The sequence below is a fragment of the Tenrec ecaudatus genome, chromosome 12 (assembly GCF_050624435.1).
Source record: "Tenrec ecaudatus isolate mTenEca1 chromosome 12, mTenEca1.hap1, whole genome shotgun sequence".
Classification (NCBI taxonomy): Eukaryota; Metazoa; Chordata; class Mammalia; order Afrosoricida; family Tenrecidae; genus Tenrec; species Tenrec ecaudatus.
This window is the reverse complement of record NC_134541.1, coordinates 11,403,487-11,430,996: the sequence shown is the minus strand read 5'-3', so window position 1 is coordinate 11,430,996 and position 27,510 is coordinate 11,403,487. Positions and strand designations below refer to the sequence as shown.

Below are 27,510 nucleotides of genomic sequence, written 5' to 3'. Positions count from 1 at the left end.
GGCACAGAAAGAAGGGAGGGCGGTATTTGTAAGAACACACCGTTCTATTTGCAGAATTCATATTCTCTCCCATCCAATCACCAGCCTGTAATGATGGCTGGCTGGCTGGCTGGCTGGCTCTCTCTCTCTCTCTCTCTCTCTCTCTCTCACTCATTCACTGCTGTATTCTTTCCAACACAACAATCCACTGCCCTCGAGTTAGCTCCGACTCACAGTGATCCTCTATAGATTTCCCGAGGCTGTACATCTTTACGGGAGCAACCAGCCTCACCTTTGCCCCTCAGAGCAGATGGTGGGTTTGAAATGCTGGTTTGTGCTAGCAGACCAAAACTTACCCGGCAGCGCCACTGATGGCAAATGTAGTTAAGAGAATGATACAGGCAGGTTGGTTGTATATATTGTTTCTAGCAGAAGGTTCCACACATCAAGATATCAGCCTAAGCTAGCCGGTCAGGGCTGCGGCAGCAAGGAAGGGCAAGGCTAAAGAAACTCGGACCATCCAAGAGATGGAATTCCCGGCTGCCTAGAAAGGGTGAGGTGGAGCATCTGGTGTCTGAGATAATATTCCACAAAATGCCAGGGGGCCCTGGGTTTCAATAGCTGTGACCTTTCAGACACAGGCTGCCCTCCTTCCTTGAGAACCCCCTTGGTGTATTTGAACTGCCAGCCTACTGGTTATCCCAGGGTGCTTATCCCAGGGTGGCCTTCAGTATGACTGAAGGTCAACTATACCTGGGGCCCTGGTGGTGCAGGGGTTATACATTGAGCTGCTAACTGCAAGGTCAGCAGTTTGAAACCACCAGCCACTCCAAGACAAAAAGGGGAGGCCGTCTGCCCTTGTAAAGCATTAGAGCCTCAGAAACTCACAGAAGCAGGTCTACCCTGTCCTGTAGGGTCGCTATGAGTCGGAATTGACCCCATGGCACTGAGAAGGTCAAATATACCAAGAGCTAGACACTAATACCATTAGTAAATTTTTCCAAATAATTACCAGCCACTTTCCCAGTGTTCAAACTCTGATTTTGGAATTGTCTTCAAAGAATCAAGGACTGGAGATTCGTTAAAACAAGCAAAACACCCTCTTATTATGCTCAACGGGTATTTACTAATTATTAATACCTAATAAATATTACTAAATGCCCAATTAGAAGCCCTGTACTAAACTCTTAGGGACACGTCAGTGAGTAAGAGAAAGCCATTGCTCTTAGATCTTCAGGTCCTTCGAGAGAAAAGCAACATTAGATCATTGTGTTTCAGCCAAATAAATAAAAGCATAACATATATGTTTGAGTATAGATGTTTTCTTACACCAATAAATGCCATGTGGTCTAAAATCAAAACCAAACCAGAGGCGGAGACTAGATCTCAAGACCTCAAACTGAGCTGTGTCCAGCCATGTGCACAGGAACACTTCACAATAGCCAAAAAACTCAAAAACCGAACGCTGCCATCATGTCCGTTCCGATTCACAGCGACCCTACAGGACAAAGCAGAACTGTTCCTGTGGGTTTCCAAGCCCGTGATCAACCAAATGAGGTGTCAACGTACAATGGATTATTTTACCCAGTAGGAGAGAGAAATCGAGTTTGGATTTAAGAGAGCTCTGACCAGACAGGGGAAACATTGCATTATTTTCTCATTCCATTTTTTCCAACGAACATTTTGAGGCCCCCTGGTACATACTATGACAGCAGTTCTCAACCTATGGGTCGTGACCCCTTTGGGGGGTTGAACGACCCTTTCACAGGGATTGCCCGATTCACAACAGTAGCAAAAGGACAGTGATAAAGTAGCAACAGAAATAATTGTATGATTGGGGGTCACCACCACATGAGGGACTGTACGAAGGGGCCGCAGCATGAGGAAGGAAGGTGGAGAACCGCCGCGCTATGACGTGGATCAACCTTGAGAAAAGCATGCTGCTGAGTGAACGCATCAGACCTCAGAGGGTGGATGCCGTATGAAATAGAGACGAAGTTCACTCGCAGGAAAGGAGCCCCAGTGAGAGAAGGGAAGGGGACCCAGTGTCCATGTGAGGTGCTAAAAACACTTGGAAATGAACTGTTAATGACAGAGACCCGCCTGGGTGAACTTCACGAACACCACTGATTTGTAGGTGGGGTTCATAAGAAACATTACCCAAAGATCCTGAGGTCGAACACACTGGGAAATCCCAGTCATCCTCAGTCTCTGATGGGCACTCCAGAGCACAGCTAACCCAGCAGGGGACGCTACTCACCTGGAAGCAGCAGCTGATCTATCTGGTGGAGAAGGGCTGGAGTCTGCCGTACAGTGACACCTCGCTCCTTAAACCCAATTCATTCCAAATCCACATGAAAAGCTTCCCGCAAGAAATCACAGAAAAGCGAATCATTGATTCTAAGGCCCCCAAATTACACTTATAAATTCCTTTTTCCAGGGCTTTAAACCACTAAGGAGGCATTCAGCCTTCTCACATATCACTGTCTTGGATACACTATGGCCATCGAGCTATTTCTACCCAAATTAACAGTCACTTTTCAACCTCTTCAGTGGTCTGGGTTCTGTGTTTTGTGGTTAACAATCTCACACCTCTTGATACACACCTTAGCAGCTTTAATCACATTTCTCCCCTCAAAAGTGTTGGCAATGTCAACTCAACCATATTGAATTCAGCCCCCAAATCAGACTCAAAGTTCACAATGATTTCTCTCATACTTTGGGGCCACAGCTACAATATTTCACACAAATAAAGCTGGGGTGGTGGGGGGGAGCACAGTCATGTTTTTTAAAGAGCTTTACTACAGGTGGTTAATATTCATGAACACTTCGGAGCGCCTGAGACGTCTATTAGGATTTTTGGTAAGGGGTTTTTAAATTTTGCATGATGGTTCTTTCTCCTGATTCCCAGGCAAGAGTATTGCAGTGTGTTGTTTAACAGCTGTTGAGTCCGATTGGGGAGTTTATCCTTGGTCACCTGAGCGACGCATCAATCCATGGCTGGTTCTACGGTAGTTTACAACTGGCAAGTGTGTCTTCTAAAATACATGAGACTCCCTCGAATGACGGATGTTTCCAGGCACCGACACCCGCACTACCTGTGGTCTGAGTGAGAGCGGAGCTCAGACTGAAGTGCAACGATCTTCACCCATACGGCTCAGTGGCATCAAATGCTGGTCACACGTCATCCAACTGTCGCCTTTAACCATTCTGGAAATTTCCAATCACCCTTCCTCAATCTTCTTTGAGCCCCATTATTTCCTTATGTACAAAGGGGCAACAGGGAAACCCGCCTTGACTACTTACTATGAGGACTAGCGAGTTTAGTGTCTACAAAAGCCCTCTATGGAGAACGCAGCATCAGGATCCAAAAAAGGCTTAAGAACAACCTGCGAAATGTAGAGGGCGCATCGATGCTCGCTGTACAGCAAAGAGGCCTCGAAGCAATTAGTGATGATGAAGATCAGAACGGATTACGACTCAACGAACAGAAAGCAAAAATCCTCACAAACTAGACGGAGAACCAGAGAAAAGCTCGAAGCTGTCAAGGATTTCATTGGACTTGGATCCACAATCGACGCCCATGGTATCAAGAACTCAACCGACTGCCTACTGCATCGGGCAGACCTGCTGCACAAGACCTCCTCTTGAAATTGTTGACAAGCAAGGATGTACACCTGCCCCACGCCAGGATTTGTACTCCCATCAAACTCATGCGACGGCTGGCCAATAAATAAGGGAGACGGGATGGCTTGGAAGTATGATCCTGGCAAAGAACAGCGAGTACATATATCATGGACTGTCAGATCACAAGCAAATCTCTCACAGGAAGTACAGCCAGAAGAAGGCTCTATCAAAGTAAAGGATGGTCACGCGCATGCTTCAGGTCACGTGCTTTGCAAACCTGAGGGACCATTACAAATGAGAGACCAGCAGTCCCTGGAGAAGGACATCATGCTTAGTGAAGCAAAGGGAGGGTCAGTGAAAAAGAGCATGACCCTAAACAAGATAGACTGTGTGTTAGTCTGGGTAGACTAGAGAAACAAATTCACAGACACACATATGTGTACAAGAAAGAGCTTTATACACAACAGCAGTTGAATATTGAGAAAACATCCCAGCCCAGTCCAGATCAAGTCCATAAGTCTGATTTTAGCCCATAGGTCCGATACCAATCTATAAAGGTCCGATACCAATCTATAAAGTCCTCTTGAGTCTCATAGTAAACAGGCAATGATGCTGAATACAGGAGGATCTCAGGCCAGTGGGAAGGAAGTGTTGTGGATCCAGTGGCATTGTAAGCATCTCAGTGCTGGCAGGGGCCTCCATGTGGCTTCCCCAGCTCCAGAGGTCTGGCTCCCTCAGCCTTTCAACATGTGTCTTCTCCACAGGGCTGTCTTACAGGAAGTGAGCTGACAGTGACTATCTTCCACCTCCAAGGAGGAAATACAGGAGTTCCCAGAATCCTCAGGAGAAGGCCACGCCCACACAGAGGCCTCATTGGCTATATCCTGGTTGACAAGCTAGACTCCTTCACTCTTAATCCTCAAATTGACACCGTTTTGACATCAAATTGATGTCATTGCATGTGTTGCCTAAGTCAGAAGAGGACTTTATAGATTGGTATCAGACATATGAGCTAATATCAGACTTAAGGACTTGATCTGGACTGGGCTGGAATGTTTTCTCAATATTCAATTGCTCTTGTATATAAAGTTATTTCTTACACACGAGTGTCTATAATTTGCTTTTCTAGTCTGCCCAGACTAACACAATATGTGCCTGGATTTCCAGAGAGAACAAGCATCGTGGCGGGCGAGCAGACAGGGAAACACCTGGGGACAATGTTTCTGGAAAAGGCAACTGGTGCAACCAGGAGCTACACCTCCACACCTGGCCCTGTCGGTGTCAGCCAGCACTCGGTAAATATTTGCTGAACCACCTGCACGAGGCCCTACACCCACGAGACAGTATTCTCTGCCAATATCATAACGCAAAGAGCCCAGGAAGTGACATCTCCAGGCGGATGCTGGGGAGATGGGGGAAGAAAGAAAACAAGGAAAGCAGGCTGGAGAAAAGAGGCCACAAGGAGGCCTGTGCGCTTCCCCAGGGGGCGCATGGTGATGCGTGGAGCCAGTTCTGGTGGTCACACCTGGGGCAGGGAGTGTCACTGACACAAAGGATGGGGAGTCCAGGGATGTCGCTGGTACCCCTGTGCACAGGACAGCCCCCAGACAGAGAAATGTCCAGCTCCGGCTGTCAATTGTTAGAGCCCTGAAGCAGCCCAGCACGCATCTTCAAGGAGGGAACTCGCCATGCTGTCGGACCCCATTGGACCCTCAAAATGTAACACTGACTCTGTCCCCTGCGTTTTACTTCACTCATTTAATTCATGTAAACTGTGACACGTGTCTAGCATGACGCCCAGACAGCAGGTCTAGAATGCTGGGATCCAAACTGCTAAGGGCTGATGCCTCCGGTCCTAGAGGGAAGCGGAGGACAATGTTTGGCTCTCTGCTCTAAATATGGATTCCTAAGTGGCTGGAACTCTTATTCTTGTAACTGTCATTGTTGTTGGATGCCATCAAGTGGCCGCATGGATCGTAGGAGGTGACCCTGCCGGCCTGCACCGGCCGCACACTAGTAGCCAGGTGTGAGCCAGCGTCTCAGCCACAGTGTCAGTCTGTCTCACTGACGGGTTTCGTCTCTTTCGCTGGCCTCCACGTCACAGAGCAAGCTGTCCTTCTCCAGGGACTGGTCTCCACGGCTAACAGGTCCAAAAAGCAGGTACAGTCTCAAGTCAGGAAGACACCAAGATGGGAGCTGGTCCACCACAGCCCAAGCAGGTGACCGGCCCCAGGAAGGAGTCTCCTGGTGAAGAGCCAAGGTGCTGTGGCCATTTCTCCTTCCATGGAAAGCTGGGGCTCTCAGGAAGGTGTGTCCTACCCACACCAGCAGAGAGGACTGTGGAGGAAGCAGCGAAGCCACAGAGAGCAGAGCCTGGGGGAGGCAGACAAAGGCTCATGGCATAATAGCCTGGAGGCCCTTACAGGGCGGAGGGCAGGAAGTGAGCACTGGTCCGACAGGATGGCCAAGTGAGGGCTGGGTGGAGGTGGGGGAGGGGGAGATCATAAGGCAACCAATGGGATCTTTCTGGATATTTTCATTCAAACAAAACAAAAAGAACGTGTTTGCAGTAAGTGCCGTGACTGACTAAAAATGATTGTTTTCCAAACTCTTGCAGACATAGACACATAAGCAGTGCTCAGAAAAGGAAGAGAGACCGGGTTAAGAAATGTATGAGGGACATGTCTAGAGAAACCACACACACCCCTCACACACCCCACTGATTACAGCAGCCATCAGCCAAGAAGGGGCAGGCAGTCCTCTTGAGAGAGCCCTCTGACCCCCATGTCCATGACCGCAGCCTTTCCTTCAGCACGGGGCCTACAGCCACTCTCCTCCCTGCCAGCCAGTCTGTGCCGACCCCCAGCCCCTTGTTTAGAGGACCCAACCCTGCCTCTCCTGCCTCACTGCCAGGACAGGGCAGAACTGCCCCTGGGAGTCACCAAGAGCATAACTACTTACGGAAGTACAGAGTCCATCTTTCTCCTGCCAGCAGCCTAACACGCTACTGGGCCCTCCAGGAATCCCAGTGCTGGCCTCCTCCCTCCAGGTCTCCTCACTTCTCTTCCCGCGGCGGCACAAGCCCTCACCCCCTCTCCTGTCAGTGCTCCCTACTTCCGGAGCTCCAAGTGGCTCCCTGGCCTCCAGGTCCTTACTCCCTCCTGGGAAACACTGCCCTCCTCTCCTCTTCCAGACTGAGGGAACCCACTCTGTAGAAGGCTCCACTTCCCCTTTCCACACTGGAGCTTCAAGCAGTGCGTGGGAAAGTGGGATTGAAAAGTGAGGTCCTTTTCCACCTGCTTATGCTTCCACACGTGATTGAGGGGACGGCCCCGGGGAAGGGAGGAAATGGGGTCCCTGAGTTACCGAGGGAATAAAGGCAGTAAGGGGCAAAGGTTGGCTTCTACACTAGTGAGTGAGTTTCCAAGCTCGTGGGAAAATGCCGTGGGCTTTTGGAACCCCTCCATACAGTTCCCAAGAATTTTTTTTCGGGATATGGGGGGGGGATACCACAAAACTAACTTTGGCTGTTTGCGAAGAGAAAAGGAAACAGCCCGGAGCTCACTCGCCTGCTGGTCTCCACACGCAGGCAGGCAAACTCGGGCCTCTGGAAGCAGAAAACTGGAAGAGGGAAACTAGCCTCCGGGACAGGGGACAACCAGAACATAATCTCAGACCATGTCAACACAGGGGACATGTAACTAGTGTCACGGAACAACTTATGGAGGAAGTGGCTAATGGGAACCTAATTGGATCACCGGAAATATTATTATTTTTCTAAATAAATACACCGGAACCTGGAGGGCCAGGCCCCACGCAGCACTCACCCCACCACCCCTGCCCCGTTCACTCCCAATTCTCCAAGACCAAGGTGAAGCACACTCTGACATGCAAATCCCCCTGACGCAATGGTATTTCCACAGAAAGAAAGCGCCCTGCTGGCACGACAGTTAAAGCGCTTGGCTGCTAACCCAAAGGTCTGCAGTTCAAACTTAGCAGCCTCGGCGTGGGACAAAGATGAGGCAGTCTGCTTCCATAAACAGTCACAGCCTGGCCAACCCTAAGGGGCCGTTCCAATTGGTTCTACAGGGTGCTATGCGCTGAAAAAGATTCCACACCGGCGTATATAGTGACTTTTAGATAAAAAGAAAAGCACATCAAGATTCTGCTTTTTTACTTCGCACCCTGCGCTGGTTTTAATAGCATGTAGAAGGTTTAACAGCAACTGGGCTGATGAGAATGTGGGCCAGCAGGCACTCCCATACTGCGTGGAGTCTCTCTCTAACTTCCAGACAACTTGGAAACACCCATCACAACTACTAACTCGAGTCTCTTCAAGGTAGTCCATGTAATATTACAGTTCAAGGGCACTTTTACTGCACCCTAGAAAATGTCCATCAGTGGGATCCTGATTCAACTAACGAGGGAGCACAAGAACATCACTGAACAACCACAACACCAAAGCCAGGCGCGAAGCAGCTTGTCATGCCTTGACATGGACTAGTCCCACAGTGCACTGCTGGGTGAGAAGCACAGGACACACCGTGGAAAGGGTCCTACCTCTGGTATCCGCCTCGGCTACCGGAGGTTCAAGTTGGAGTCACAAGACGCTGGAACGAGGGATGTGATTGCTGGTGTCAGATGGATCTTGGCTCAAACCAGAGACGACCAGAAAGATGTTTGTGTTTCACTGACTCTGCCCTCAACTGCATGACCCATAACAGACTACAAATGGCCTTGAGAAGAATGGGAATTCCAGAACGTTCCATTGTGCTCATTCAGAACCTTAACATGGATGGAGACGCGGCTGGGTGAACGGAACAAGGGCATGCTACACGGTTTAAAACCGGGAAATGTACCTCGGGGTTGTATCCTCTCACCATACTTACTCAATCGGCATACGCTGAGCAGATCATCAGAGAAGCTGGAGTATATGAAGAAGAATGTGGCATCAGGATTGGAGGAAGGCTTATTAATAACGTGAGATAAGCAGATGACACAGCTTTGCTTGCTGAAAGTGAGGAGGACTTGAAGGACTCGCTGGTGAAGATCCAGGATCGCGGCCTTCAGTGTGGATTAAAAATCAATGTAGAGAAGACTCAGCTCCTCACAGCTGGACCAATAGGTCACATCATGATCAATGGAGAAAAGGTTGGAGTTGTCAAGGACTTAGTCTTGCTTGGATCCACAATCAATGCTCGTGGGAGCAGCGGTCACTCATTGGTGCAGATAAGAGCTCTGGACACATGGAACTCAGGACAGATAAAACCCTCAGGAACAGTAGTGGGAGTAGCGACATCATGAGGGGAGGAGGACTTGGGGAGGGAAGGGGGAGAAAGGGTGAACCCATCACAAGGTTGGATATATAGCACACACTCCCCGGGGGATAAGGAACAGAAATGTGGGCAAAGAGAGACAACCGACTGGGTAAGACATAAAATAACAATAATATAGAATTGATTCACAAGGGTGGGAGGGTGGAGGAGGGAAGGGGAAAAAGAGGAGCTGATACCAAGGGCTCAAGTAGAAAGGAAACGTTTGATGGCAACATATGTACAAGTGTGCTTAATACAACAGCATGATGGATTGTCCTCAGATTTGTAAGAACCCCCCCCCCAATAAAATGATTTTTTTTTAAAGATCAAAAGACACACTGTATTAAGCAAATCTGCTACACAAGACCTCTTTCAAGTACTGAAGTACTGAAAAGCATGGATGTTACTTTGGGGACTAAGGTGCGCCTGACCCGAGCCCTGGTATTTTCAATTGCCTCACCTGCGTGTGAAAGTTGGACGCGGAATAAGGAAGAGCAAAGAAATGATACATTTGCTAAAAGGACAAGCCAATCTGTCTTCGGAGGAGTGCTCCTCGGAGGGAGGGTGGAGAGACTCCCTCGCGCATTCCTTGGACATGTTGTTAGGGAGGACCGATCCCTGCAGACGGACAGCATGCTCACAAAGGAGAGGCAGCAGAACACAGGAAAGCCCTCAAAGAGCTGGACAGCCACAGGGGCTGCCACCGTGGGCTTGGGCACAGAACACCCGTCAGGGTGGCGCAGGGCCAGGCGGTGCTTCATTCTGTCTCTATGGGTCGGAACTGACTCAATGGCATTTAACAACAACAACAACAATCTGTTGTACTGTTGTTAGTTGACGGAGCTATGCCAACGCGTGGTGACCCCAGGGCAAACAGGGTCTGATGCTTGCCATCCATTGGTGCAAACAAAGGGCAAAACCAACACGTGCGTCTTTCAACACAGATCTCAAATGCAGACATGCTCAAACACATCTCCAGAATACAACGGAGACCGATAAGGGTGGGGACAACATCTATAGCCTTTATCTTGTAAACACTGACCGCCGTGGCTCTGTAGCTGATGAAACTGTTTTCATGTAAAACAAGAAATCACACAAATAACCACATACCCTCAAGACCACGCAGCTCTCTCACAGCCTCCACTCTGGACCAGGAGCTCACAGGTCAGGGCTGCAGACCATCTGCCTTGATATCCCACAGCCTGGCACAGCGAAGGTGGCTGGCACTGTGGGTGGCTGGATGGCTAACTCTCCTGGGGCCTTCCCCCACCCCCCCCCGCCCCCAGCCCCTTCCAGCAATTCCCTGTAACTTCCTCTGGCTTCCAGCATTCACCTGGACAGTACTCTCCTGCGTTTCTCAGCCCCCTGCATGTACCTGTATTTCCTGACTCCCTGTATGTACCCTTCCCCAGTCCACTTGGTCACAGGTTCAGTGCCCCAGAATGTTACACCCACACACAACCTCTGTGCCCGGAACCCAGCCACGTCCTGCAAGATGCCAGAGAACCAAAGAGAACTACGTGAAGGGGCTTCCCGAGTCACCAAAACAATACTCGGGCGTTTGTTAAACACTTACTGTGTGCCAGGCGCCATGGCGAGATCAGCCTGCAGTCCTCAGGAGCGTCTTCCGGGGCAGGCGCTCTCTGCCTCCCCGCCTAGCGGGAGAGAAAACTGCCCCACAGGGCGGTCCCGCAGGTGGTGGGGGGCAGGGCCGGGCGGTCTGTCTGACGGACTGACCACGGGGCCAGCACTAGAACCACTGGGTCCGGGGACAGCATTTGCAAATCCCACCCACTCCTCCGTAGAATCTTCGCACAGCTTCTGGAATGTCTAAATGACTCTCGAGCGCGGACTCCGAATGACATGGGACACCAGAGTCCTGGATGGCCCTGCCCGGGCCCAGCACCCTCTCCCTCCTCCACTGCTGGGGCTGCTGTAGAGCTGGCCCCGTGCCCCGGGCACTGTGGGCTCCGCTGCCTCCTTTAACCCTCAAACCCCAGCTACTATCCCCAGTGCCCTTGTTCTAACAGGTGAGCTCGCTGTCCCCAGCCTGGACCTAGACTGTATGGCTGAGTCCAGGTCCCTGTCCCCTAAGATTCTCCGCAGCCAACCTGTCTCTTGGCAAGCCACCAGGGCCACCAGGAAGCCTCTCCCTTCTCAGGCTCTGGCTCCTCCTCCTGTTTCCATGGAAACCTGGGTGGCAACAGGCACGGCTCACTCCACCTGGGGCGTGGCTAGGGCCACGGAGACAGCCCCAGGAGGCCATAGGAACTGTGTTGAAAGGCACACACTCACGAAATGCCAGAGGTTACAATAACCTACTTGCGCCTGCCTGGGAAGGAGTTCGCTTTTACGAAGCAGGAAGCGGAGCGGGAGAGCTGAGGGGCCCACAGCTGGCAGCTCAGGTATGCCAGGTGCTCAGCAGGTAACGGTGCTCACACCCTTACCGCTCCCCGCCCCCACCCTTCCACAAAGGAGCCCCACCTGGGCCCCCGCCACTACACTGCAAGCCCCCGCCCCTGGCACAGAAGCCAGACAGTCCACTCGGCTCACCCACGGCTGCCCAGGCCGGCCCGCACCCTGTGGGCACAGCGGCGAGGGAGGGGCTTGGCTGCTCACCAGAAGGGAGGCAGTTCAAATTCCCGGGCTGCTCTGTGGGAAAGCGATGAGGTCATCCGCTTCCTGAAAAGATTTACAGCCCTGGAAACCCCACGGAGCAGCTCTACTGTCACAAGGCTCGCTCCATGCTGGAATAAAGACAGCTGAGTTGGATCTGCTTTAGGGGTTACGTGTTTACATAGGTTGGGGGGGGGGTACACGTGGTTTGGTTTCAAGCCTTTCGGGCGGGCGGTTTCAAACTCACCCGGCAACCTGTTTCCGTGAAATGCAAGCCATGGAACACACAATGGCGTCCGTATTGGTATCTGTGGGTTTACCTGTGTGGTGAATACAGTCACGAACTTGACTGAGCAGGGGTGGGCGGGGCGGAGCTGTGACAACTTCTCAGACATAACCAAGCACCTTGGGCGAACGAGTCACTGGGACTGGGGACTGAGGCCCATGGTCTCAGGGGACATCAAGTCAAGTGACACGCCAGCACTCACAGAGACAAGGCTCTACATCCTAGATTGGGAAACTGAAACCTTAAAAGCCCGTGAGGAACGCGCGAAGGTTCAGCTATTGGTGTGTCCCCGTCTGAAGAAGAAGGCTGCCATCGAAAGCCACGTGGACGCGACTAGTCCAGTGGACGAGAAGGCCACCCCAACAGCAGCATCAGTCATCTCCGATGAAAAGGGCAGCCTTTACCCAAGGGCAAAGTTCACAGGGTAGAAAAGGACGAGGGAGGGGCACAGACCCACAAGGAGGATGTAGAATGAGCAGCAGGGCACGCCGGGTATTGCAAGGGTACACTGAAACACTGCGTGTGGGTTGTGGGCGACATAAAACCGATGATCCACTCGGGAACCTTCCCTCAAAGCACCGTGAAGAATTAGAGGAAAGCGAGCCCTGGGAGCGGGCGGTGACACAGCGCCGAGACAACGGCACCCGCGCCACCCAGTCGCACACGTGGACACGGTGCACAGGCGGATGTTCGCCTGTTGTTTCTCCACGCCCCTCTTGGCGCTCCACTGGAAGTGTTCAACGAGCACAAACTACATACAATTGAGGAGAAAAACTCCTGGGAACACAGCGCTCCTCCGACACCCAGGGCATCTTCCTGAGTGGAACGAGCCGGCAGCAAGTGCCGGGTGGGGGGATTTCTGCAGGGGGAGGCTGCGGAGGGCGTGTGAACAATGAGCACGCTAAACACCAAACCCAGTGCCTTCGGGTGGACCCCAACTCATCGTGGTGAGCCCTTAGTGGGCGACAACAGGCCCCACGGGGCTTCCAAGGCGGCCGTTCTCACGGAAGCAGGAAGCCTCATCTCCCTCCCACGGTGGACGGCGGGTTTGAACCAACAGCGTGCTGTTTCGCTGCCAACCACGTAACCCACGATTCCCAGGAACCCACCAACGTGGGCAGTGTCCGCCTGTGAGCACCCACATACCTGTTCCCGGTCACCAACTGGGAACGTGGGAATCTGTAACAACTCTCTAATATGTAGGGGACCATTTCAGCACCCATAATCCGCCGAAAACAAGCTTACTGGTCGGACGGAGACTAGTGGGCCGGACCTCAAGACTAGGAGCCTTACCCTTGGGCTTTGGAATGGAGCTCAGCTTCATGCTGGAACAGCTGATTTATTCCAGATCCAAAGGGCAGCATTTACCCAAGAACAAAGGCGAGAGAAATCCTCAGAGGGAGGAGAGCAGGAAGACTGGAAGCAAGAAAGAAAGAAGGAAGTAGGAGAGTGCAGAAGATGCGTTGAGTCAGGTGCTGTGTTAGTCTGGGTGGACTAGAGAAATCCATAAACACTCATGTGTGTGTAAGAGAGAACTTAATATCAAAGAGCAATGGTACATTAAGAAAACATCCCATCCCAGTCTAGATCAAGTCCATGCGTGTGGTATTAGCCGCTATGTCCAATACCAGTCTATAAAGTCCTCTTCAGACTCACCCAACACATGCAATGACACCGAATGCAGGAAGATCACGGGCCAGCGGGTGGAAAGTTGTGTGGATGCAGTGGCGGTGGAAGCATCTCAGCGCTTGCATGAGTCTCCACGTGGCTCCTCCAGCTCCAGGGCTCTGGCTGCATCAGTGTAGCTCAATGTGGCTTGTCAACAGGAATGCCTCGTAGAGAGACAAACAGAGCAGTAGCTGGCCCCAGTGAGCTACTTATCTCCTTCGTGCCTCCAGCTGATGTCATCAAGCTGGGACCTGACTGACAGGTTAGACTTCACCCTTCCCAAGTTGACAGGAGATTATATAACTGCCACAGGTGGACAGCTGGTGATCTGCTCTGTAACCGTCACCTAAGTCACAATTAAAAGTGGGTTTTGCTGTTGTTGCTGTTCAAAGGCAAGGAGACCTCCGCAGGCTACATTAGAATTCAAAGTAGCGAAATGGAACGGAAGGAGTTTCACTTAGTAGCCCTTCACTAAAGATACAGAGAGAAAACAGCCGAACCACATTTAAATAATCCCAGTCACAGCATTCTTAACTTTTCTGTAACAAGGAGGGAATTTTAAAAACTTATTATGAGGGAAAACAAAACTAGTTTAAGTCAAGGTGGTGGGCACAGCGGTGGCCTGTGTTAGGTGCCATCGAAGTCGGCTCCTACTCACAGCAACCCGATGTACGAGAGAACAACACTGCCTGGTCCTGCACGGTCCTCACAGGGGCTGTTATATTTAAGCACATTGTTACCGCCGCTGAGCCCATCCCTCTACTTGACAGTTTTCTTCTTTTTGCTGCCCCTCGATTTTGCCAAGCAAGATGTCTTTCTCCAGGGTCTGACCTCTGCTGACAACATGGGCAAAGTACATGAGACAAGGTCCTGCCACCTCGCTTCCAACAGAGGGTATCATAGCCTCTCGGCCCCACCAGGGCAGATGCGTAAGCAGGAATTCTGCCCTAACAAGACCAATTTGGTGCCACAAGACCAATTTGGTGCCGCAAGCCCCTCCCGTGCCATCACTTGGCAGGAAGCAGCTCCACCATTACTCAGGAGGGCAGTGGTGGCCATGGGGCAAAATCATGGGGGCGTGGCCGTCAGATGAACCACTGGGTACCAGGGAGACCCACTTTAGGCAAGTGGTAGGGAAGGGACCCAGCTGGGGTTGTAATGCAGGCCATGACACCTATCTGGCAGAGATGGGCTCTGAAGACGAGGGAGGGAAGGAGGGAGGGAAGGTGGGGTGGAAGGAGAGGTGGAAAGGAGGGAGAAAGACAGGGCATCCTCTTTTCTGTGTATTTGGGGTGCAGTGTCTCTCACCCTGCCCCCAATATTCACCACAAACCTTCCCCGAGAGCCTATGCCAAGCCCCCTGAGAAACCAGAGGCAAGTCCACAAGGTCACTAACATCTCTGAGAAAGGGGGCTGCCGGGAACCCTAGGAGACCCCCATTCACCCACTCCTCACCCACTCACTCAGCCATTCCATCAGCAGGTAACTGCTGAGCACCTGCTAGGTGCTGGTCTCAGTGATAAGCTCAGAGGACATGCCCAAACAAGACCAACACCCTGGCAGGTTTGAGAGCAGGCAAGACTGTGTCCCTCAGTGGGAGGTGGCTCTGAAGAGGAGTGAATGGAGCTGAGACACGGGACAATCAGTCACAGGCCTGTGAGCTGTGGGCAGTAAGGCCCTTGGCTGAGTGGGGCAAAGGATTCAGCACTTGCTTCAGGTCTGAACCCACTGCAAAGCACCTCCGGACAAAGGCCTGGCTCTCTGCTTCCCAAAGGTCCCGGCCCTAGAAACCCCAGGGACGCACGGTGCTGCTCTGACCAGTTCAGGAATTCCAAGACTCCAAGTAGCGGTGACAGCCCTGGCACTGTGGCAGCATTCCCGCGGGGCTCTGGGAAGACACCAAGGCCCTTGGGCGACTCCCCCTGACAGACCCAAGGTGACAGCGATGGCTCTACGAAACCTTCCCAGTCAGTGACCTCCTGACTAGGACACAAGATACAGCGTGGCTGGCCCTCAATGCTCACTGCTCCATCCCCAGCGTGGACGCTGTGCCAGGAGCGGTGACCATCTTCATGGGGGAGATGAGTGCCGAGATCACCAGGAGTTCTTCCGCTTGAAACCGGTATCTGCACATTTGCCTGGAAATGGGCACACCGTGGCGATCGGCACTGCCCTTCCAGCAACTGGAGGGCATCTGGAATGTCCAAAGTCCCGGGAGAAGAGCTGGCCTCCTGGCTTTCCGCAGTGGCCTGAGTATACCTGTTGGCGTCACCTCACAGATCTGGGTCATTTCAAACCAGACAAGTGAATTCTCAGGCCTTCCTCAACCACACTGCTGCCCCCCACACCCCTTTTTTTGGTGTGTGGCCTACAGTCTTCACATTCAGGATGAAACCATTGTTTAGACAATATCAACAAACTACGCGTGAACTTGGTTGAATCGGTGTGTGCTCTGCTCTGTCTATTCTCAGCAACAACGAAAATAAACTATACACAGCAGTCAAATAAATCATACAGAAGACACAACGCCGGCCTGAATTAAAATACTGGTGGACCCTCAGCCAACATGGGGGGTGGGGGTGGAGGTAGGGGCACCAACCTCCCAGGCAGCCCAAAAGCCACATAAAATTTACAGTTGGACCTCGGACCACATGGCTGGAGCTGCCGGCTCGGGTGCCGTACACAAAGGTGTTTTTCCCCTGCTGCCCATCTGGGGTCTGTCATGGATGGAAACGTGTCCAGGGACTCTGATCATTCATCACAACGTGAGCTGTCCTTTCCACTACCTGCCGGCCAGCCCTTGCCCTCCCAGCCCTCCAGGTGGCGAAGGTGGCCTGCTCAGGAGGGGATGTGATAACACGGCGCTTAAAACATGTTTGTAACATCTAAGAGCCCCTCACCGTGTAGGCAAACTCATGCCATTCAAATCCAGGTGCTCACAGGTCTGCGGTACAGATACTTATAAAGAGGGGGGGGCGTGGGGGGGGGGTTAGTAGAAAGAATCAACTTGTGAGAAAATAGGACATTGGTTCGGTTAATTAGGGGCTGTCTACACAAAGAAATAATATGTAGCCATTTAAAATATCATGGAAAAAATAAAATAAATTAAAAAAAAATAAAATACCACGGACACATAGCGCCACGAGGCAGAAAAGGCCTTACATGGAAATGTGAAGTAGGAAAATGAGTTCTGGAAAACACCAGCGTATGTGCTACTGCTCTGATTCATGAAAGGGGGCCCTCCGGACAGGAGGAAAACCGCCTGTGCTGAAAGGACACCCCCTGTCTTCCCTGAAAGGAACTGTTTCTCTGTCTTCTAATTTGTCTCCGGAAGCAGACAAGCCCGTAATAGCATTGCTTTTGGAAACAAACTTAGTACTGTGGAGTCCATGCTGACTCAGAAGGACCCCGTGGGTGTCCTAGACTGTAACTGCTTAGGGGACAGGGAAGCTCAGTCTTGCTCCTGCGGCGCTGTAGGGGGGCTGAAATGCCCACCATGGGGATCTCAGCACAGTGCTTAACCACGACACCACCAGGGCTGTCTTCCTTAAATAAATGAGGGGGGAAATGCCTTTTAAAAAATTTATTTTAAAGACCGGTTGCTCTCAGAGGGCAATATACTTAATGAGAGAGTTCTTCGCCACACGGCGGGAGCTGGAGACCCAGGGAAGGAAAGTCATACACACACACACACCCAGTGTGATGATTTTGCCAATTTCGTTACTGTTGTTACATGCTGTCACGGTGGTTCTGACCCATAGCGAGCCGAAGGACAGCGGAATAAAGCACCGTCTGGTCCTGAGCCACCTCTCTATAGTCGTCAAGTTGGAGCCTGCCGGTGCCGCCGCTGTGCCGATCCATCCTGTGAACAATGGTCTTCTACTTCGTCGCCGACCTACTTTAACAAGCACCGGGTCCTTTTCCAGGCACGGGTCTCTCCCCAGGAGTCCTCTCGTGAAATGATAGAGTATATGTTGGGCGGCTAAATGCAAGGTCAACAGTTCAAAGCCACAAGCCACTCTTCAGGAGAAAGATGAGGCTTTCTGCTCATATGAAGAGCTAGTCTGGGAAGTCCTCAAGCCTACAAACTGCTCTAGAGTGGCTGTGCGTCAGAACTGACCCCAGAGCAAGGAGCTGTTGTCGTTGGCCTCTCAAGATACTATCCCATCCTTGCGCCTCAGGCTGCATTCTGGCTGCACTTCTTCCAAGACCGGTTTATTCATTCTTCTGGCAGTGCTGGGCGATACTCGATATTGCCACCACAATTCAGATGCACCGATTCTTCTTCTTCAGCCCCTCGTGTTCGTGGTCCAGCTCTCACGTGCACACACAGCGACTGAAAAAACATCGCTCCAAGTGTGCGGCAGACCTGCTCGATGCGACATGTGGCTTGGTTTCCTGACTGCTGCTCCCATACGCATGAAGAACCCAGCTACGCAATCTCGGGCCGGGAAGGGAAAGCCGCTTCCAAAGACGACCACAAATGGAAACAGATTTCCCGTGATGACACTACTCTCCAATCAAGACCAGAGAAAAAGGAGTGGGAGGTAATATCAAGTGTCAGCGAGGACGTGGAACTCCACAGGGGCTGGAAGTACAGTCCCCACAGTTTGGAAAGCGGTCATTTTCCGCCACACCTGAACACGTCCGCACCCCAGGGCCCAGCGAAGCCACCTGACATATATGTCCAAGAACATTCACAGCAGCTTGACTCCCGACGGTCAGAATGAGCAAACCTCCATGCACAGGCAACACGGGTAAGCCTCACGAACACTGCATGGAACCAAACAGCGGGTTCAAGGGAGGGCCTGCTGTGTGATTAAACATACCCTGCTCAGAGGGAAGGTGTAGAGCCTGGAAACGGACACAAGGGGGTTCCTGAGGGAATAGCCTGTTTCTAGCCTGGTCCTGGTGACATGAGTGTATCCACGGTATGGAAATGCATCAGGTTGTGTACCTTTCTGTGTCTATGTATACGCATACAGATACATAAATGGATGGATGAGGGCCTTCAAAAAGTCAGTAGGAAAATGGAGTTAAAAGATAGTGGCATTTTCCCACAAACTGTCTAGGGCCCCCTCACGTATGCATCCGTTACTTGATCTCACTTTGTGTGGATCTACAACAATGTCCATGAAGGCAACAGTCAAGTCACGAAAGGGCTTCCTTAGATGGTATTGGGCCATCTGCTGTGGGAGGCCTCTTCAGCTGCTGAGAGCCAGCAGGTCACTTTGAGGACTGAGGCGCCCCTCCCTCCCGGTGCCGTGGCATTTACATGTGCTGCACGCGCTGGCTAACGAACGCCTAGAAGACTGGGGACCTGAAGGCTCTGAACGATGATGTTGGTGAAGAAGACTGACTGTACCGGGGACAGTCATAAGCATGAACACATCGGCCTCCCATCCTTTGGACACGTGGTCAGGGGAGATCTGTCCCTGGCGGATGAACGGGCATCCTGAGTGGCTGCAGCACGGGCTCAAACAGAGCAACAGTTGTGAGGATGGCCACGACTTAACAGCGTTTCCTCCTAGATGACAGGTAGCTGGGAGTCGGCATCAACGGAGGGCATCTAAGGACAACGACTGCATGCGTTACTTACATACGCACACCAGCTGATCAAAACCGTTCTCCAATTTAACATTTTTGTTTTGGGGGAAAAAATGAATCGAATTGTAAATAAGTGAAATTTTAGTTTGGGAGCTGGCTGTGCAAAAGCTCAACGTAGTCGGGTTCCAATGTCTCCGTACATGACTAGGCGGGTTTTTTGTTTGTTTTTCATGACTAGGCGTTTTAGAATGAGCTAGCCTACCCTTCCTCCCCTAGTATCATCCTCATCTCTCAGACACAGATTGTCGCAACCAAGCCAAGCTCACTGCCACCGAGTCCTGCTGACTCGTAGACACCCTATAGCCAGGAACTGCTCCTGTGAGTTATGAGACTGGAACTCTTTATGGGAGTAGAAAGCCCCTTCTTTCTCCCGAGGAGTGACTGGTGGTTTCGAACTGCTGACCTTGCAGATCACAGCCCGACAGGTATCCACTAGCCACCAGGGCTCCTTTCATTCCTAGAAGGGGAGGGGAGAGCAGAGCTGGTCCACTGGGATCATTCGGGTTTCTAGGATCTCCCTCCCTGTCACATCTTTCCTTCGAGCCATCAGCCCTGACTCCAGGATCCAGGGAGGAACTTCCCGTTGGAGCAGTTCTGCTTCTGCACGCTCACAGAGAAGTCTCAAGTCTCAACTCGAACACAGGCCAAAACCTCAACTGCCTCAGTTTAGACTACAGGGGTTTTTGGTTGTGTTTTGTTTTAAAACTACAGGTTTTTTTTAAATCACACCAAGAGACACAAAAAAACCTGAACCCAAACCTCAAAATCCCAAACTCACTGCCTGGGCTGGACAAGGGACAGGGCTATCCTCCTACCCCCCACCCCCAAAATGGGACAGGACTCCAAACACTAACTGCCATCAAATCGATGCCAACTCATAGCGACCTATGGAACAGGGGTGCCCGAACTGTTAGCTCTTGACGGGAGTAGAAAGCCTCATCTTTCTTCTGAGGGGAGGCTGGCGATTTTGAACTTCTGGCCTTACACACACTACACCACCGGGGCTCCTAACCCACAACTATCGCTATCAGCACCGACTCACAATGGCACTACAGCCCCCAGAGGGCTTCTCAGAGACAGCCTCATCTGTCTCCCCAAGAGCAGCTAGTGGGTTGAGACCTCCAACCATTTGGTTAAGTAGCCTGGTGCTTAACCTGCTGTACCACCAAGGCTCCCCAAAGATACCTCTCCTGCCAGAACAGAGCTGCTTCCTCAAATGCTCCTCTTCTGCCAGCTGGAGGTGTCCTTGAGCAGGACACCGGAAAGCTGTGCCCAGGAATTTCCTGTCCAGAGGTTTTGCTTTCGCTTTGGTCTGGACTGGGTAGATGAGGCCTCTTAGAAGGGTGGCGATGGGTTGTGGCCACTCGGAGAGAGTTCATTTATTCCCCTGGGCCAGTGGCTCTCAACTAGGGGAGATTTTGTGCCCGCCCCCCAACTCCCGTGGGCCATTTGGCAACGTCTGAAGAAACAAGTCCATGTCAAGACGACCCAAATCCTTGCAACTGGACCCATGGGTACCATTGTGATACATGACGAAAAGTTTGAGGTTGTCAAGGAGTCTGTCTTGCTTGGGACCACAATCGATGCTCGTGGCCGCAGTAGCACCCAAAAGACCAAAAGACGGATTGTTAGCTAGGTCCGCTGCACACGGCCTCTTCGGGATTGAAAAGCAAGATGTTACTGTGAGGACCCAGGAGTGCCTGACCCCAGCCACAGGATCGTCAATTGCCTCCTGTGCATGTGAGAGTTGGACACTGGATAAACATGAAAGAAGCCTGGGTGTGTTTGAATCGTGCTGCAGGAGAGCAGCGAGCAGAATGGGCTGTTACAAAGGACAAACTGATCTGCTTGGAAGAGGTACAGTCAAGGCCGGGACGGCGAGCCTTCATCTGACATACTTGTACATGTTGTCAGAGAGCCCCGTGCTTGGAGAAGGACATCCTGTTGGGCAGAGAGGCAGCGAGAGAGAGGAGGGCCCTCGGGGAGACGCACTGACACCCCGGCTGCCACAATGGGTGCACGTGCGGGAATCATTTATGGAGAGGAGGGCGCGGGGTCAGGCAGTTTCATTCTCTTGTGCGTGAGGTCACTACAGGTCACAGCCACCCGATGCCACCTAACAACAACAAAGAAACACAACCACCTTTGGGAGGAAGGCACGGGACCAGGCAGTGCTTCCTACTGGGGTGGCAGTGCTTCCTACGGGCTCGACAGGCATCTAACAACAGCAACAACAACAACAAAGAAAGAGGAAGCCGTCTGCTTCCGAAAAGATTTACAGCCTCAGAACCCCTATAACAAGGTCTCTGGGAGGCACAGTGAACTGGATGGCAGTGAGTTTAAAGACACTTTTGTCACCAACAGGTGTGTGTGGGGGGGGTGGCAATTTACCAGCAACTAGTGGGTAAAGGCCAGGGATGCTGCTACTACACCTGTGGAAGATTTTATGTCAACCTGAATTTGTATGAAAGCAAGAACCTGTCAATCAGGTCACAGTCTGATAACTCCTTAAGAGTATGCCATTTTCCGTAAGAAAATGCTCCTCTCGCTGGCCCCTTGCCTTCTTCCCTGCTGGGACCCTGTGCCCGCCTCCAGGGGTGGCCCCATGTGGGCCACTGACCCAGGGAGTCAACTCCATGCTGTGTGTACCAGGCCATGTTTCCACCGACCTTGGATCCAGGAGGTTCCATGTCCACAGGGCAGTTGATCTTCCTGCTTCATCTTCCTGAATCATCGGCCTTGGGCTGAGTGCCTCTGAAGAGAGCTCCAGTTGGCTTCAGAGCCATGGACTTGAGCTGCACTGGTCTGGGATGCTTTCTTGATTGTAAATTACTTCTTGACATCAAGTTCCTTCCCATACATAGATAAGCCTCACTGGTCTTGTTTCTTAGGACAGCCCTGCCTACCACAGTGTCCTTCAATGTCAAGGGTGGTCACCCAGAGCAGAATCACCCGATGCCAAGGTTCAGGAAGTGGTGTGGGGGTACCACAGTAAAGCGCTCAGCTGCTAACTGCAGGGTGGGTGGTCTAGACCCCACGGGGGCACCACCACAGAGCTGGCACTGTCCCTGCTTCAATCGAGTTCACCATCAGCAGAGCTGAGCTCCTCTGGGAGGGCTCAGGAGAGAACCCCTTGCCTTGCCTTGTACAACTGCTTTGGTTGGCGCTGCCAGGTAAGCACCGGACTGACAGTTCAAACCCCTCAGCATGGTGTCTGAGTTTAAGAGCTTCCAGATCCTGAAGAGCTGGGACTCCTGGAGAAAGCAGAGCAACCTCAGAAGCAGGAAGACCAGAACAAGACGAGACCAGGAGGGTCACTCTGGTCAGGTTGCAAGGAAGAGCCATGGGGACAAGAAAAGTTCCAGTCCTCCCGGTCAGTGACACCACGGACCTAGATGAGCTCTCTCAAGGAAGGAGCTGGGGTGGAAAGGTCTAGGGCAGCGGTTCTCAACCTTCCTGATGCCGCGACCCTTTAATACAGTTCCTCATGTGGTGAACCCCAACCATAAAATTATTTTCATTGCTACTTTATCACTGTCATTTTGCTACTGTTACGAATCGGGCGACCCCTGTGAAAGGGTCATTTGACCCCCACAGGTTGAGAACTTCTGGTCTAAGGCCAAATATTGAGCATCTCCAACATCTAATGCATAGAGGAGGCTGAGGTGGGAGGGCCCAACAGACTGTCACAGGAGATTTGGGAAAGACTGACAACCAAATCCCCCAAACTCCTGAGACCAGAGACAGGGAAAGGCGCATCTAGGAATGGTCTGAGCACTGTCTGCTATTCATATAACAGGCAAAAAGGATCCCAATCCCATCCCCGCGAGTAGATAAAGAGAACATGGCAGACTCCAGCCCTGAGCAACACAGAAGGGCGGACAGGCACTGTCCTAGTGAAAGAGACCACCCGTCGCATCATTACACTGGTAAGAAATGTCCAGAAATGGCCACCCCACGGAAAGAGAAACCCGATCAAATGGGATTTGATCAACTGCAGAGCAGGCAGGAGGAGTTGTCTGGGGGGGGGGGGGGTGCTGGGAGACAGGGCCGTGGGAAAGGCTGCATGGCAGTCATTTTACTTTCGAAAGCAACGAGCTGTCCTCGTACAACGGACGCATTTGTTGGCGCACACATCACATCACAATAAAGCCACTCAGAATCACACAGCTGTCACCGAATACGTGCTCAGAGATTGGGCTTTTCTTTCTCAACCCCATCCGGAACCCAAAGTTCCTAGTTCTCACTTGCCCGAGTTCAAATCCTCCAAGCAGCATTTTCAGGGGGTACTTCTGAGATGAGCCCAAGCTTCCGGCCCTTTCTGCAAGCTAACACCATATCCTTCATTGCCACCAAGGGCCACCTTATAGCGTTAGACATTTTCCCGAACTTCATTTGGAGCAAGCCATGGAGTTCAGGTGTCTGACTTCTCACCAATAAGGGAGCACTTGCCTCAAGAGAGGACTCTGACTCCCTCATCCCATTAGCAACCTCATGCTAAGACCTGGCCATCACTGTAGCCCCCAATAAACACCTACTGCTTACTAAGCACTTAACTTCTATTTTTGAGGTGCTGTGGCGGTGTAACAGTTACGGGTTGGGCTGCTAACACTGTAGTCAGCAGTTCAAAATTACCAGCCGCTCCATGGGAGAAAGAGGAGGCTTTCTACTTCCCTAAAGGGTTACATTCTATCCTGCAGGGTCCCTGAGATTGTCATAGAATCTACAGCAGTGAGTTCGCTTTTCCAACTCTCTCCTTTCCGTGAGTCAAGCCTCAAAAACAGCTCTTCTTAGTCAAGTATAATCATTGCTACTCCCATGTACAGAAGAAACCCAGAGAGGTCCAGAAATGTCCCCAAGGCCACACAGCTTCCTCTTGACACCTGAGTCCAACAACCCATCTCTGGCACTTCACGCAGCTGAATTCCACTCATCCAGAAGCAAAGCACACGGCGACGTCATCACTCCAAGCAGTGCAGGGTGAATCTGGTTCCCAAGGAAACCACTTCCACAGCTTTCTCAACCTCAGGATATTGCACCTTTCTCACGGTGACAGGGCCACAGGTTTTCTCCAACCAATAAACTGCTTGCCTTGGCAATAAATGCTAGCTGACCCAGAGAGTAAATGACACCCTGTCTCCTAGGATGCACAGCATCTGGGGTTTGGGCTTGTCCCCACAAAACCTCCCAGACATCTACAGCCTCATTACCAAGAGCTGTTGGGCAAGGTACAGGTAAGGGTTCACACGAATGAGTTGGTTCTGTGACCTTCAGCAAATGACCTAACATCCCTGAGTCTGTTTCCTCATTTATAAATTGGGGGCGTGAACTCAAACTCACAGGGCTGCTGTCGAGATTAAACACAACACAGGTAAGGATCCCAAGTGCCCAGCAGACCCGACCTTCTCATACCTTTGCTGTTGTCAGCACCTGTGGAGCCTGCTCTGACAGCGACCCCTAGCTCAAACAGCCTGAAACAATGCCAGGGCCTGAGTCATCCTCCCCGACGCTGGCATGTTTGAGCCCAGTGCTCAGGCCGCTGTGGCAGTTCATGCCATCATGCCTTCACTGTTGGTGCCCTTCTCGAGAGACTGGGTTCTAGGACCTCGGTCCAAGACGCCTTCCCATCCCTCTAGGCATCTAAAGAGGATTTTCATAACCCAGGACTCCTGCTCGAACGTCGCAACTCCTAAAACTCAAGATCTGGATGCAACCTACAGGCAAGTGCCCTGAATGTGAATCTGTATCAGTGCTTAGAAAATACACGGGCTCCCACACTTGTTCCACCCTAGAGGAAATGTGGCGGGCCAGTCCCTCAGAAACCCCACTCTGTGCAAATCCCCCACAACCCGAATGTCATTAGCCTTGCATATTTCCATCACGCTAATTATCCCTTGAGAAGAATCGTTCCTGTTGGTCCCTCTCCCACGAAATCAGCGGTTCTCAAGGATGCTTGTATATGAATATTCCCTGGGGAGCTTTTAAATATACATCTCTCAACACTCAAACTCTCCCCCTCCTCCCCACACGTGAAAGCAATGTACAGCCAAGGTTGGGACCCCAACCCCCAACCACACACACACACACACACACACACACACTAACACACACACACACACACACACACACTAGGCAGGGCGTGCTAAATTCATCTCTATTCCTTACCACCTGGTGTGGCCCCAGGTGGCATCTCAGAGTGGTTTGTGGGGCAAATTGATTACTGCAAGTCATTAGGGCCCATGTCACATTATGAATTCATAACAGGCTTACCCATGGTGGACTAGGTGGCAGGTCCCATTTGTTAGCTTTGGGGTGGGGTGGGGTAAAGTGGGGTGGGGTTGCTGTGTGCCAACAATCAAGGGTTCAAGGTCCCAGTCTGCAGCTGCTCTCTCTTTGAACTCCCATTTCCTCCCTATAAAACACCACCAAAGGGACCGCCTCACCGGAAGTGCCCGGGAATCCAGGGACAAAACCTCCCAAAAATGGCAGCTGGCGGCATTCCTTTTTTTTTTCTCTTTTTTTTTAATTCCACTGCAGCCAGCCTGGAATCCGCCCTCCCCGTTTGCATCTCCCGTTAAAAGCAACCGGCCCTCAGCGGCGGCCATCGGGAAGTGCTCAGGGAAAGCAGGCAGGGAAGGGGCGGGTACTCGGCGCATGCCCCGCCCAGCTGTCCTCGCCCGTCCGCCAGCGTCAGCCACACCTGCGCGGGTAGGGGGGGCTGAGGGGGTGAAAATGCACATCCCACAGGTCCCACCCTACCCACCCCACTCCTTGGAGGGTCTCGATCGGGCCCAGCTTCTCCTACTCCCACCTCGTACCCCCCAGCTTAATTACGTCTGTTGCAGGCCACGTCACTGCCCCTCAAAACCTCAACAGGTCACCACCAGCCACGAAACAGGAAGGTGGCAGGCGCAAAACACCTTTCCCCTCCCTCCAGGTGCGGGCAGACCCACGCACGGCGCCCACCGCCCGCCGCGCGGGGCCAGGGGAGAAGAGCGCACAGCAGGTGGCAGCGCCTAGCAGAAGCCCTGGCCCACAAGTGGCGGGAGGGGCGGTGACCCGTGGGCCCGCAGGCACGCACACACCCGCCGCCCGGCTGGCTCGGGCCCACCCCGGCCCGGGTGCAAACAGGAGGCCTCCCGGGAGCGCAAGTGGTGGCGGCGCAGCGCCCGGAGGCCCAGCTGGGGACCCCTGCGGCGGGAGGGAGGGCGGGCGCGGAGGAGGCTGGCCCCGGTCCTCCCAGCCAGCCGGGCACCGCCCGGGCGCGCGGCGCTGGTTCGCTGAAGCCGCCAGCACACAGGGCGGCGCGCCCGGAGCCGGAGACAATGAGCCGCCCGGCTTCTTCCCCGGCTGGGAGCCCAGCGGCCGGGCCGGAGGGAAAGGGCCTGACCGGGCCTGCGCGCCCCTCGCCCGCCGGCATGCCCGCGCGCCGCCCAGGGCCCGCTCACCCACCCGGAGCGCGGCCTGCTGTCCATCCGCTTCTTCTGGCGCACGGGCTGCAGCGGGATGTTGTCCGTCATGTCGGCGCCGGGGCCGCCGCCCGCCTTGGCCGCCGCGCCCCCCGCGCCACCGCCGCCGCCGCAGCCTGGGCCGCCGCCCGGTCCGGCCTCCGCGCCGCCGCCCGCCGGCACCGCGCCGCCCCGGGGGAGGAGGCGGCGGCAGCGGGCGGGCCGGGCCCGCAGCGACGGGGCGAGGTCGCGAGCGCCGGGCCACGCGCGGAGCCGCCCGCGCGGCCCGACCGACGGACACGGCCGCACCATGGACCCCAGCTGCGCCGCTCCTGCAGCCGGGAGCCTGCCCAGCCCGCCCCGCTGCAGAGTCCCCGCCTCCGGCCGCGCTGCGCGCCCCCCACGCGCGCCCCCGGCCACGCGCCCCCCGCCCGCGCCCCCGAGCGTCGTGCGCACGCGCGCCCTCCACCGCAGTTCCCCTGCCTGCGCACCTGCACACACGCACCCAGACGTGTGAGCCCCCCCTCCCGCAAGGACCACGGGCATCGTGCCCCTTGCTCGCTCTCACACACACCCTACCACACTCATTCCACCACGCACACGTTCATTCTCGCAGGCTCGCTTTCAGTGACATTCCATTCACACACACACCCGCAACTCTCCCCAACAAACTCATCTCTCCCCTCCCCCACTTCCCCATCAGCAGCAGACACAGCCACAACACTACTGTACACACCCCTAGCACACTCACCCCCAGTTGTCACCCTGTTCACCCACCCAACAGGCACATCCTGCCTGGTCTTGGCAAAAGGGACTCCATTTTGAATCCGGTGCCTTCAGCTTGGCTCTCAGAATTCACCTCTCATAGACCTCCCTTTCACTGACCTCCCTCTCTCACTGATCTCCCCCTCCCCTGCTCAACCTTCAAATTCCTGGAGCCGGCTCCTCCCAGAGCCAGAATGTT

At 53.0% G+C, this 27,510-nt stretch overlaps 1 protein-coding gene across 3 annotated transcripts in view; it reads right to left on the bottom strand.

Annotated features, from left to right (window-relative positions):
- ATP9A (ATPase phospholipid transporting 9A (putative)) overlaps nt 1-26,708 on the bottom strand; it is a 134,404-nt gene extending 107,696 nt beyond the window's left edge. For 2 of the 3 annotated variants that reach the window (XM_075528536.1, XM_075528537.1), the window contains exon 1: nt 26,551-26,708. In XM_075528536.1, the coding sequence (XP_075384651.1) occupies nt 26,551-26,618 (68 nt within the window). In that variant the 5' untranslated portion in view covers nt 26,619-26,708. Of the gene's footprint in view, nt 1-10,497; nt 10,530-26,550 lie in introns of those variants that run through there. The other variant, XM_075528538.1, reaches the window with a different exon arrangement.
- Nucleotides 26,709-27,510: the final 802 nt, after the last annotated feature.